Below are 13,056 nucleotides of genomic sequence, written 5' to 3'. Positions count from 1 at the left end.
GTTTTCTAGTTTTTTAACTCTTTCAGAGTTGAAATTTTTATCATGTATCACCTTTTACATATATAAAAGAAAAATATAAGCAAAATAAATTGGCTAAGTTGTTTCTAAAACTATGTCACGTTTGGAGTCCTTAATGCTTATGAATAACTTACTGACTCAGATTCAATATGTTTTTATCCCACCAAAGGTTGTGTCAAAAACACTAGTAATGCAGCATTTCATAAAAAAAATCCATCAAAGAGCTAAATTAGCTCTTAGCTGGCTTTGAAGTGCATGTAGAGCTAGTTGTTTTTCACCCCACTGCTCTTCAACCATTTGGTTCCTTGAGGTTCAAAGAACAAGCACTCCACTAATGTTTTTCAGAGTTTCTTCTAAGCCACTGACACATTGAAAATGCTGATGCTGGGTTTGATATTCTGCCTGTGAAACTAGATTCCAAGAACCATCTGGTTGACAATATATGTGTAATTCATTCCACTTTCTCCAATGTTAAAATATGAAAACTAGGCAGCCTATGAATCAGTGAAACACAGCATATCCCAGGAAAATAGAAAGCCCCAGAGAACGCCCCTCATTATGCACCCCAAAGGAAGAAATAAGCATGGAAACTTATGGTACCAAATTTCTTAAATATAAAATTGAATAGAGGCTTCCGGTCAATTTTTCCATTTAAAATTGAGACATCAGACTTGGCTGTGGAAAATAAAAATGTATTAACTTTTCTTCTGGTAATAAACATATCTATCATTTTAATTTCACTCAGTACCTCATAAATAAAAACTTAAGTTCAATAGCAATTATGAAACAGGTTATTATGAAGGACTTGAATGATATACTGCTCAAAGATTCCTTCTGATTTTAAAATTCTACAAATTCTTTTCATTTAGAGGTAACCAAAAACAGTGAAACAATATAGTTGCTAGATAAGAAAACTAACATTGACTAAATTTACTAGTAATCAGGAATTTCTACAGGAATGACATCTCAGTGAGGAAATGGGATCTTCAATCCCCCATCTGCAAATCCAAAAATCAAACCCTTTGAAAATCAAGATTTCACAGGGCCCCTGGGTGGCTCAGTCAGTTAAGCATCTACCTTCAGCTCAGGTCGTGATCTCAATGTCCTGGGATCAAGCCCCACATCAGGTTCCTCCCTCTCCCACTTCTCCTGCCTGTGCATGTCCATGCCCTCTCTCTGTGTATCAAATAATTAAATAAAATCTTTAAAAAGAAAATCAAGATTTCTTACAGATTTTCAATAAACTCATTTGCCAGCAACACCTAATCTACATAATTTACATATGTAAAGTCATTTATGTTCTATATATCCCACTTCATGAGAGAATACTACATTTCACTATAGAAATGTTAATGTCTGATTAATGGAAACAGTCCAGATCCGCTTAGGATATATGATATATGTATCATATTATCTTAATAAAATCTGAAAATTGAGGAATTCTCAAATATATCAGGCTCTAAAGGTTTTGATTAGGAGATTGTAGACTTGTATCTTACAACTACCATAGACATTTTTCTTCTACCCATGTCTCCATGGACTTTCTGATCCATTACCTAGGACTAATTAGAAAGGAAGATAAAGAATCACACTTCTAGGAGTCCTTAGACTTACAAAATGCTATCATGTATAAAGTTGATTCTTCTAACACATCAGCAATGTGATGTAAGTTTTAAGCTGTTTTCCAAGTAGAAGCAATAGATAGATTTGCATTAATTTCCCCACACTCTCCTTTTACACAGATGTCTTTGGAGAGACTGGAGTCAGAAATACAAGCTATGGAAGAAGAAAAAGCTAAATAATATTCAAGGGATGAAACTATGACCTTTCTCATAATTACATTACGCTCTAGTCAAATAAGATGGATATCTCAAAGTTCTTTAAGAAATAAATATGATGATCTGAATGAGCAAAAAGGCAAAAGCAGATGATCATATATTAATTCAATGACAAAAGCTTCTTTGAATATTACTATGTGCCAAGGACTGTTAAATACTTTATATATGTATTATTTCATGTTCACAATAAACCCTATAGAAGCAGGTAATCATTTTACAGAAGGGGAACTGAAAACCCAGATAATTTAGAAACTTCCACAGTCATATGATTATTACTAACTAAAAAGGGTGAGACCTACCCAGTTCTGTCAAGTTACACTTACCGCTTCTCAACAAATACTTGTTAACTGTATACGAAACTCTGAGGATATGATAATGAGCAAGACAGAAATCCTTTCTGACTACAGGGAATTTAAAATAAACATAAATCTTTGAGCATCTACTTCAAACCCTAAATTATACAAAGAAGCAAACTCAGAAAAGGAAAGTAACTTGGCCAACTGATAGGTAATATAAAAGAATAAGAATTATAATCTCCTGACCCTCACACCACTGTTCTCTCCATTTCATAGGTCCACTGGGAGTAGTTCTAATCCGTGAGCTGGGGTGAATAGCACTGCCAAACAAGAAACTATGTTCTATCCTTCCCCAATCATCACCTGCCTCTAAAGGTCAAATCTATTAGATTGCAGCATCTCCTACAGATAATGATGCAAGAGAAAGAAAGATTCTACCTTATCTTCCAGAGTCAAATTTAGTTCACAAACTGGCTGAATAATAAACAGCTATAACATGACTTTATTACATGGCTGGTACTATCATCAGAAACAAGTACTTTTACAAAATATGGTATTCAAATTTGTACTGAGCATTCAGCATACACAAGCTCATATAGGGTAAAAACATCCTTCTCCTCAAGAAGACATAAGGAAGAGGAAGCAACACAGAATATACAATGAAGAACATGAGATATATATATATATAAATATATATACACACACACACACCCCAGATCTAAATTCAAATCCACACACTGCCATTTCCTAATTATAAGATCCTGGGAATGTTGTTTACCCTTTCCAAGCTTCAGCTTCTTTATATGTATGAGAGCATAATACACTGACCTAAAACAGTTAAAATGGTCAAATGGAGTAACATAACACTATGAAGTATTGAAATAGAGTACCTGACACACAGGAGATGGTTGATAAGATGTACAAAGAAATAAAAAATATATCTACCCCCATCATAACAATATCCTCAAAGAGCCATAAGCCAGCATTTTAAGTGAGCATTACTTAAGCTCAATCAACTGAAACACCTCAGAATTAGGAGATTCCAAGATTTAAAAACTTAAGGTGCTATTTAAAAAGGAAACACTGGGCACCTGTGTGGCTCAGTTGGTTAGGAGACTGCCTTCGGCTCAGGTCATGAACCCAAAGTCCCAGGATCAAACCCCAGGATCAAATCTTAGATCAGGTTCCCCACTCAGCAGGAAGTCTGCTTCCCCCTCTGATTCTCCCCCTTTCTCATGCTCTCTCTCAAATAAATGAAATCGTTAAAATAAAAAAAAAAGGAGGGGTACCTGGGTGGTATTTGTGTTTGTATGAATGTGTTTTTAAAATAAAAGCTCCAAAGATACCTGGGTGGCTCAGTTGGGTAAGCGTCAACGTTGGCTCAGTTCATGATCCCAGAGACAAGGGATCAAGCCCCCTGCTGAGCAGAGAGCCAGCTTCTCGCTCTCCCTCCCACTCCCCCTGCTTGTGCCCACTCTCTCTCTCATGAAGAAAATCTTAAGGGGCACCTGGGTAGCTCAGTGGGTTAAGGCCTCTGCTCAGGTCACGATCTAAGGGTCCTGGGATCAAGCCCCACATTGGGCTCTCTGCTCAGCGGGAAGCCCGCTTCCCTCTCACTCTCTGCCTGCCTCTCTGCCTACTTGTGATCTCTGTCAAATAAATAAATAAAGTTGTTAAAAAAAAAAATCTAAAAAAAAAGGAAACACTGTAAATATTTTTATTATGGCTCAGCAACATCACTATAAACTAGTAATTATAATTTTACTATGTCATCTCAAATTTGTAGTTATTCTCAACCAAAAGGACAAGCAATGAAAGGAAATAAATTTGACTTCATAAAAAATGAAAGCTTTTGAACTTCAAAAAGACACTATCAAAGAGTGTAAAAAGATAACCCACAGAATGGGAGACAATACATACAAATCCTGTCTCTGATAAGAGTCTAGTATTCAGAATATAAAGAATTCTTACAATTCAATACAAATACTCAGTTTAAAAATGGGCAAAGGATCTGAACAAACATTTCCCCAAACATACAAAAATAGCCAGCAAAAAGTGAAAAACGTTCACCATCATCAGTCATCAGAGAAATGCAAATCAAAATCACAATGAGGGCGCCTGGGTGGCTCAGTGGGTTAAGCCGCTGCCTTCGGCTCAGGTCATGATCTCAGGGTCCTGGGGTCGAGTCCCGCATCGGGCTCTCTGCTCAGCAGGGAGCCTGCTTCCTCCTCTCTCTGTCTGCCTGCCTCTCTGCCTACTTGTGATCTCTCTCTGTCAAATAAATAAATAAAATCTTTAAAAAAAAAAAAAAAAAATCACAATGAGCTACCTCTTCACATCCACTGTGATGGCTATAATCATAAAAGACAAAATAACAAGTGTTGATAAAGACGTGGTAACCCTCATCCATTGCTGTTAAGAATGTAAAATGGTGCGGCAACTTTGGAAAACAGTTTGGCAATTCCTCAAAAAGTTAAACACAGTTATCATACAACCCAGCAATTTTACTCCTAGGTATATATCCAAGAGAAAAAAAAATATGTCTACACAAACACCTGCACAAGAATATTCTAAGCAGCATCTTTCATAATAACCAAAAAATGGAAACAGCCCAAAATGTCCAACAAATGACAAACAAAATGCAAGATACCTCCACCAGTACAGTAGTGCTGTTCAGTAATACAAAGGAATGAAGTACTGATACCTGCTGTAACACAGACGAATCCTAAAAACACTAAGTGAAAGAGGTCTGTTACAAAAGAATACATATTGTATGATTCCATTTATATGAAATGTCCAGAATAGTGAATCCATAGAGACAGAAAACATTTTGGTGGGGTGGGGGCGGTGGTGGTAGCACAGATATATGGTGACCACTTAATGGGTACAGGTTTCTTTTCTGGAGTTATGAAAGTGTTCCTAAATTAGATAGTGTGTGGATAGCTGTAGAAATCTGTGAATAAACTAAAACCACTGAATTGTACACTTTAAAAGGGAGAACAGTACTGTGTATTTCAATAAGGCTGTTAAAAAAATTGTGTAGCCATTCTAAATCTCAATATATACTAATTAATCTAACTCTGATATGAAAACCAAAATTTTTTTCTTCAACCCAGTTATAAGACTTAGAAATTCACACATTCCAAGTATCCCAGTTCCTAGTATTTCTAACATCTAAGTTCAATTTCTCTCCCAACAATTTAATTCTACTCAACCCTGAGCCTTCAATGAAGAAAAAACAAAGCTCAACACCACTGACAAAATCCATGAATCTGAAAATTCTAAGTTACCTTACTCCCTCTAAAATCACGTAATAAATCCTTTATAAAAACAATATACAAGGTTTTTTAGCCCTTACCATATCTTAAGGACTCTTAAGATTCATCTAATTTACTATATTATCTCCAGTTTACTACAAAAAACAAACAAACAAACAAAAAAACCACACACACAAAAAAAAAAAACCACCTCAAGTGGTTTTAGAAATGTTAAGGAACTTGCCTAAGATCATACTGTTAAAGTTCAGAAGAGTCAAGATTTGAACTCAAATTAGGAGTCAGACTTGCTTACTGACATCAAGTCAAAATGACATTAATTTAAAAAAAAGTTAAAATGACCTAAAAAGCAGTTAATACTTGAAAATTTGAAACTAAGTTATGTGGTTCATCAAAACCTCAGAGTATACACTTATAAAACTGCTAATACTGTTTAAGACCAAGTATACACATAGTGCAACATTCTGGATAGTTCTAGGGTCAGGATACTGATTGGGGATCTAGGGAAAGCTGCTTCCCAAAGAACAGCAAATACCCTTACTTCCTGGTCTTATATTCACCTAACTGTTCCAAAAAAAGGGTCTTCTAAAGAGACACTGCACTTGAAAAGAGTAGCACTTTGAGCAAAACAGATTTAGATTCACATCTTCATCTGCCCACTTTCTAGCTATTTGGCTTAGGACAATTCACTTAAGTTTCCAAATAATTTCCTTATTTTTAGAATGGGGTATTACTTATCATGTAAAACTGTCCCAGGCATAAGTACTCAGCTGAATGCCTGGCTCAGAATAATAGTTCAATGAATGGTTGCTGTTTTTATTATTACTTAAATGTGACACCTATGCTTTATGAAACAAAATATGCAATAACAGCACCTAAACTTGCCAATTCAAGAGGAAAACTACAATTTTTCAAGGAAAGTTTACTTTTTCGTAGTATAAAAATATTTTTTAAAGCTCACAGAGAAAATCTGGAAAACACACACATACACACACACACACACACACACACACACACACACAGGGAGAAACAAATATACCATGATCCTACAACCCCCAGAACAACCTCTGTGAAATTACTGACCTCTTAAAAAGCTATTTGTGGGTTGATGTGCTTTGGAAGGCAAAGAGGGAGAGTCATTCAGACCACTTCCCCTTCTCTATTTCATTTGCCAATTTGAATTTCTGTAAGATACACAGGAAAAGGGAGAAGAAAAAAACATAAAAGAGCCAGTCAATTTTATCTTTCTTTTTGAGGGGCAAGTTTACATATTGGTCAAGTTTTGAACTATCAGATAAATGAGATTTGAGAAGTATCTGTGGAGTTTATCCTCATTCTCGCCATACTCATCATTATTCCTTTATACCTTGAGAACTGCAAATAAATGCAAACTGATCTTCTCCATACTTATCCACTAAGGAATTACTCATTTTTAGGAAACACCTATTACAAGGAAAGGAAAGAAACAGCTAATGCATTACATGATTAATGGATACACATTATAGCCTGAGTTAGAGAAAAAAATTACCCAACAAAAGCCCTTTTCCCCTCTGAGGTTCTACTGTGTGACTCTAGGGATGTCTCCAGGTAAAGAAAAAACTTTCCAATTTAAACAAAGTAACAGAAATGTTCAGCTTATCAAATAATCAGATCTCATCACTTGCACTAGGCTATATCAATGAGAAAAATAAATGGCAAAGGTAATGAATGTCTGGAACCGAAAACAAACAGGAAATACTTTAAAAGGCCAAAATTGCAAATGCTGATTAACAGAGTATGAAATTACATGCTAAGCAATGCACCTGTTAAAAGAGGAACAGACTACGTACAAAAATCTTAAAAGTTCATTGTTTAACACTATTTTCTGCTTTGGAATGCTGTCCAGTAGAAAACCTGGGTCGTGGCTTAATCCAAATTGCACAGTACTTAATTTAAGTGGGTGAACTACTTAATCTCGCTCAGTTTCTTATTCTGCAAAATAGGTACACGATAATGGCTGTGCTGTGAGTCTCAAAAGAAGTTTGCACAGATGCTTTTTCATGTTAAAGCGCTGTACAAATCAGAGCATCCCTTTTCTCCTTCACATTAGTTTGATACGGAATTTATTTCACAGACAGGAGTAAGTTGTTTCAGGTAGGCTGATACTGAAAACGTACTGAGCAGCGTGGCACAGATTCAGGTGAAGACAATCATGGAGCCGCAACTGAAAACAGTTGACTCTGAACCAGAGGACTGAAAGTAGCACACACTGGTAGACAAAAATACAGAACATAAACCACAAAGAAAACATGTTTACATAAACCCTTTATCAACAAGATAATGCCACTGGTATTAACTGTAAACCACTTAGAGTACCCAGCAATGACATCTGGCCAAACGCATCCTAGCTGTTTACATACTAGCACCTGACCATATCCAGGTTTTAAAAACGTTTAGCGACTTGCCAAGCGCACTAGCAGACTCTACCTTTTTCATTGTTAAACAAACCTGTAGCGTAGACGAGATAAATCAAGTGAATGTTTACTCTTCGAAAAAAATCCAAAAAACTTAACTTACCAGTTTGATGTCTAAAACATCTCACAAACCTCTACGTGATGTTATTTCTAGTTGTGAGGCAGCGATCACGGAAAAGAGAACAAATTCTTTCAAACTGCGAAGGGCTTTTCTACACTCTTCAATTCTTAAGCCAAACTGAAGAGGTAATTAGCGAATCAATCAATTCCTCAAGTTTAAAGTAAGAGAATGCCCCCTTAGATGTACTACGCCGTACCAGCAAGGAGACACTTGGAAGTACCAAGAACCGATGGTAACGCCGGCCGCCGCAGGCCGCGCTGCCTTCTCCCCGACGCCCTCCCCAGGACGCGGGAACGGTCCACGCCGGCTTCCCGCGCAGAGAGGGCCTGCGTGGGCGGGCCGAGAACTCCTGAGAGCCCGGCCCGAAGCCTGACGCGCCCGGCCCCGGCCAGCCGCCCGGCCTCCCGGCCGGCCCGCGCCACCCGCCTCGCTCACCGCGTTCTTCTTCTGCACCATCTTGTCCATCTTCTTGGCAATGCGGACCACTTCATCCTCCATGGTTCCCGCAAGTCTTCCCGTGCCCAGCCCGTTTGGGTCGGGAAGTGGGCGAAGTTGGAGCTGAGAGGACGGCAGGACAAGAGCCCAGCGCCTGGGCTAGCCCACCACAGCAGGCCTGGGCCTAAGCCCTTCCTCACAAACCAAGCCCGCGGCAGCGGCGGCGGTGGCAGCGATAGCGACTCCGCCCCCGCAGACAGCGCCAATCGAGCTCCGCGCGCACCGTGCAGGCACTGACAATCGACAGCCGATCGCTGGGAAGCCGCGCGCCGAGGCGCCCGCCAGACCGGCAACGACCGAGGCACTGTCAATGAATTGACTCGCCAACCCAGTGGCTGGGCTTCCTGCCAGGCCGTTGTAAAAGTTTGTAGGAGGCGGGGCCGAGTTTTGCCGCGCGTGCGCCTCCGGCCCAGGCGCCGCCCAGGGTGAGCTTCAGATTCTGCGAGACACACCAATCTCTGAAGCGAGGCGGTTTTGGAGAGCGAAACCGGGGCGGTCTTTAAAGGCAGTCAAGTCGGGGCGCCTGGGCGGTTTAGTGGGTTAAAGCCTCTGCCTTCGGCTCGGGTCAGGATCTCGGGGTCCTGGGATCAAGCCCCGCATCGGGCTCTCTGCTCGGCGGGGAGCCTGTTCCCCCCTGCCTCTCTGCCTACTTGTGATCTCTCTGTCAAATAAATAAATTTCTTTTTTTTTTAATTTTATTTATTTATTTGTAAGAGAGAGAGAGAGAGTGAGAGCAAGCACAGGCAGACAGAGTGGAAGGCAGAGTCAGAGGGAGAAGCAGGCTCCCTGCAGAGCAAGGAACCCGATGTGGGACTCGATCCCAGGACGCTGGGATCATGACCTGAGCCGAAGGCAGCTGCTTAACCAACTGAGCCACCCAGGCGTCCCAATAAATAAATTTCTTAAAAGGCTTAAAAAAAAAAAAAAAAGGCATGGGCCGCCTGCGTGGGCTCAGTGGTTTAAAGTGGGTTAAAGTCTCTGCCTTCCGCTCAGGTCATGATCCTAACTTTCTGGGATCCAACCCCCTGTCGGGCGTTCTGCTCAGCAGGGAGCCTGCTCCCCCGCCCCCGCCTGCTTCTCTGCCTACGAGTGTTTTCCGTATGTCAAATAAATAAATAAAATCTTAAAAAAAAAAAAAAATCAGTTAACTCCCGAGCCCTTTTTCTGTGGGAGGCGGCTACAGTGAAAATCAGAACTGCCCCAGTCTCCCTAAATCTTTATAATACGGATTTGATCGCTTTAAGCGTCCCCTTTTTATTTTATTTTTTCTTAAAGATTTTATTTGTCAGAGAGAGAGAGAGGGGGAGAGAGCGAGCACAGGCAGACAGAATGGCAGGCAGAGGCAGGCAGAGGGAGAAGCAGGCCCCCTGCCGAGCAAGGAGCCCGATGTGGGACTCGATCCCAGGACCCTGAGACATGACCTGAGCCAAAGGCAGCGGCTTAAGCCACTGAGCCACCCAGGCGCCCCCCAAGTGTCCCTTTTTTAAAAGACAAATTGTTTGTAAGCTCAAGAACCAAGACCCAATCTGGTTTGTTTCCTGACTCAGAAAGTCGAACACACAGTAGTTTGTTGAGCATTTCTATCGTGAATAGTTATTAAATTTTGTCAAACGTTTGTGTCAGTTGACATAATCACATCAGATGTTTCCTTCATTGTATTAACATTGCATGATTTATTTATAGTGAACCATTCTTGAACTCCTGACGTAAATCTCATTTAGTCATTTAGTCATTTAATGTTTCCCCAGAAGCCCCTCAATAAAATGGATTGATAAAAAGTTAATTGTAATCCCCAGAGTAACCACTAAGAAAATAACTTAATATAGGCAAAAAAGGAAGTGAGAATGGAGCAATTCAACTACAGTGAATTTTCATTTCAATTACTGTTTTTCCAGATCCAGATATCTATTTTGTTAACTTATTATAATTTTTATCTCTTTATTGTTGATACTTTCTTCTGATATTGAGATATTGTTCTGATTTTTGTAATTTTTTATTCAAATTATTGTTCAATCATTATTAAATTCAATTATTCATAAATTGAATAATTTATCCTTTAAAGATAATTACTAGTTAAGGACATTCTTCTGCCATTTTGCTACTTTTTTCCTATATCTTATACCTTTTTTTCCTCAGTTCCTCCATTCCAGCCTTCTTCTGTGATTGATTTCTTCTAGTATGCCATTTTTACTCCATTCTCCCTTCCTTTTTTGCTCCAAAGAAGGGTGGAGGAGCTAAGAGGGCAGTGAGATCCAATATCCTCATCCTGGCCAGTATCTGCCCAACTTCATAATCTCTGAAAGTACAATTAACATTTTAAAATTATAGCATTCTCTTTTTAATAACCCAACTCATCCTCAATAGTATACAAATGCTTTCCTACTATACAACTCTGTCCTTTCCCCTTTATGCAGTTCTCACAAATTAAATCTTTACAAAATGTATTCCTAGTAACATAGACTTATACTTAATATTTTATGCATGTCTTTTAAATGAGGTAGAAAAGAAAAAGAAGTCACAAGCCAAAATTACAATTATATGGGTATTTAGATTAACCTAAGTAAGTACCTTTACTGGTGTTCTTTATTTCTTCATATGACTTCCAACTTACTGTCTAATGTCCTTTCATTTCAGCCTGAAGGACTTCCTTTATCAAGGAAGTATACTGGCATTGAACTGCCTTAGCTTTTGCTTCTGTGAATGTTTTAGTTACTCCATTTTTGAAGAATGCCTTTGCTAGATAGAATTGTTCATTGAGGGGTGCCTGGGTGGCTCAGTCATTAAGTGTCTACCTTCAGCTCAGCTCAGGTCATGATCCCAGGGTCCTGGAATTGAGCCCCTCATCGGGCTCCCTGCTCAAAGGGAAGCCTGCTTCTCCCTCTCACACTCCCCCTGCTTATGTTCCTTCTCTCTCTCTCTCTCTCTGTCAAATAAATAAATAAAATCTTTAAAAACAGGAAAAGAATTGTTCATTGAAATTCTTTCTTTCAATATTTTAAGTATAACACCCTACTGCTTTCTGGCCTCCATAATTTGTACTGAGAAATTGGCGGTTAATCTTATTGAGGAAACATGGACATGATGAGTTGCTTCATTCTTTTTTTTTTTTTTTCAGTTGCTTCATTCTTGATGCATTCAAAATTCTGTCTTTTGGAGACGCCTGGGTGGCTCAGTTGGTTAAGCAGTTGCCTTTGGCTCAGGTCATGATCCCAGCGTCCTGAGATCGGGTCCCACATTGGGCTCCTTGCTCAGCAGGGAGCCTGCTTCTCCCTCTGCCTCTGCCTGCCATTCTGTCTGCCTATGCTTGCTCTCTCCCCCCCCCCTCTCTCTGATAAATAAATAAAATCTTTTAAAAAAAAATTCTGTCTTTTGACAGTTTGATTTCAGTTGACTGAATGTGTATGTCTTTTGAGTTTATTCTACTTGGAGTTCATTAAGCTTCTTGGATGTACAAATTCTTAACTTCCATTAAATTTGGTGGTGCCAGGGGTGAAGGAAGTTGCCATTCATTCCTTCATGGATTCCTTCTGACTCTCTTTTCTTCTAGGACTCCCATCTTGTATATGTTGGTACACTTAATAGTTTTCCACAACTTACTTAGACTCTGATTCTTTTTCCTCATTCTTTTTTTCTGCTCCTCAGACCAGCTAATTTCAATTGTTCTAAATTCAAGTCTACTGATTCTCCTAACTGCTCCAATTTAGTAGATTCCTTGTAGTGAAATTTCATTTCAATTATTGTTCTTTTGGTTTCAGATATCTGTTTGGTAACCTTTCATAAATTTTATCTCTTTATTGTTGACACTGTCTACTCATATTGAGATATTATTCTCCTGGTTTCTTTTTTTAAATTTTTTTATTAAAATTCAATTTAATTAACATATAGTGTATTATTAGTTTCAGAAGTAGAGTTCAGTGATTCATCAGTTGCATATATCACCGAGTGTTCATTCCAACAAGTGCCCTCCTTAATGCACATCACCCAGTTACCCCATCCCCTCACCTACCTCCCCTCCAGCAACTCTGTTTCTTTTCTGTAGTTAAGAGTCTCTTATGATCTGTCTCCTTCTGTTTTCATCTCATTTTATTTTTCCTTCCCTTCCCCTATATTCATCTATTTTATTTCTCAAATTCCACATATGAATGAAATATTGTATTTCTCTTTCTCTGACTTATTTCACTTAGCATAATATCCTCTAGTTTCATCCATGTCTTTGCAAATGGCAAGATTTTGTTCTTTTGGATGGGTGAGTAATATTCCTTTGTGTATATATAACACATCTTCTTTATCCATTAATCTGTCAAGGGACATCTGGGCTCTTTCCATAATTTTGTTATTGTGAACATTGCTGTTATAAACATTGGAGGGGCATGTGTCCCTTCAAATCCATTGCATAAATACCTAGTATTGCAATGGCTGGGTGGTATAGTAGCTCCATTTTTAACTTTTTACGGAAACTCCAGGCTGTTTTCCAGAGTGGCTATACCAGTTTGCATCCCACAAGTAGTGTAAGAGGGTTCTCCTTTCCCCACATCCTCGCCAACTCTGTTGTTTCCTGAG

General features: G+C 39.0%; 1 protein-coding gene across 3 annotated transcripts in view; it reads right to left on the bottom strand.

Moving 5' to 3' along the window:
* Window positions 1-8,698, bottom strand: part of TCEA1 (transcription elongation factor A1) — a 41,530-nt gene extending 32,832 nt beyond the window's left edge. Inside the window, exons 1-2 of one of the 3 annotated variants that reach the window (XM_045075791.1) lie at window positions 8,437-8,697; window positions 6,511-6,611 (exon numbers count right to left, since the gene is read on the bottom strand). Coding sequence is in view for 2 of the 3 variants with exons in the window: in XM_045075790.1 (XP_044931725.1) it covers window positions 8,437-8,499 (63 nt within the window). In the remaining variant the exon portion in view is untranslated. Of the gene's footprint in view, window positions 1-6,510; window positions 6,612-8,436 lie in introns of all 3 variants that reach the window. The other 2 variants (XM_045075790.1, XM_045075789.1) reach the window with 2 other exon arrangements.
* Window positions 8,699-13,056: the final 4,358 nt, after the last annotated feature.

Source organism: Mustela putorius, unplaced genomic scaffold, assembly GCF_011764305.1.
Source record: "Mustela putorius furo isolate JIRA1106 unplaced genomic scaffold, ASM1176430v1.1 tig00000151_pilon_pilon_pilon, whole genome shotgun sequence".
In the NCBI taxonomy this organism is placed as follows: Eukaryota; Metazoa; Chordata; class Mammalia; order Carnivora; family Mustelidae; genus Mustela; species Mustela putorius.
This window is presented reverse-complemented; position numbering and strand designations above follow the sequence as displayed.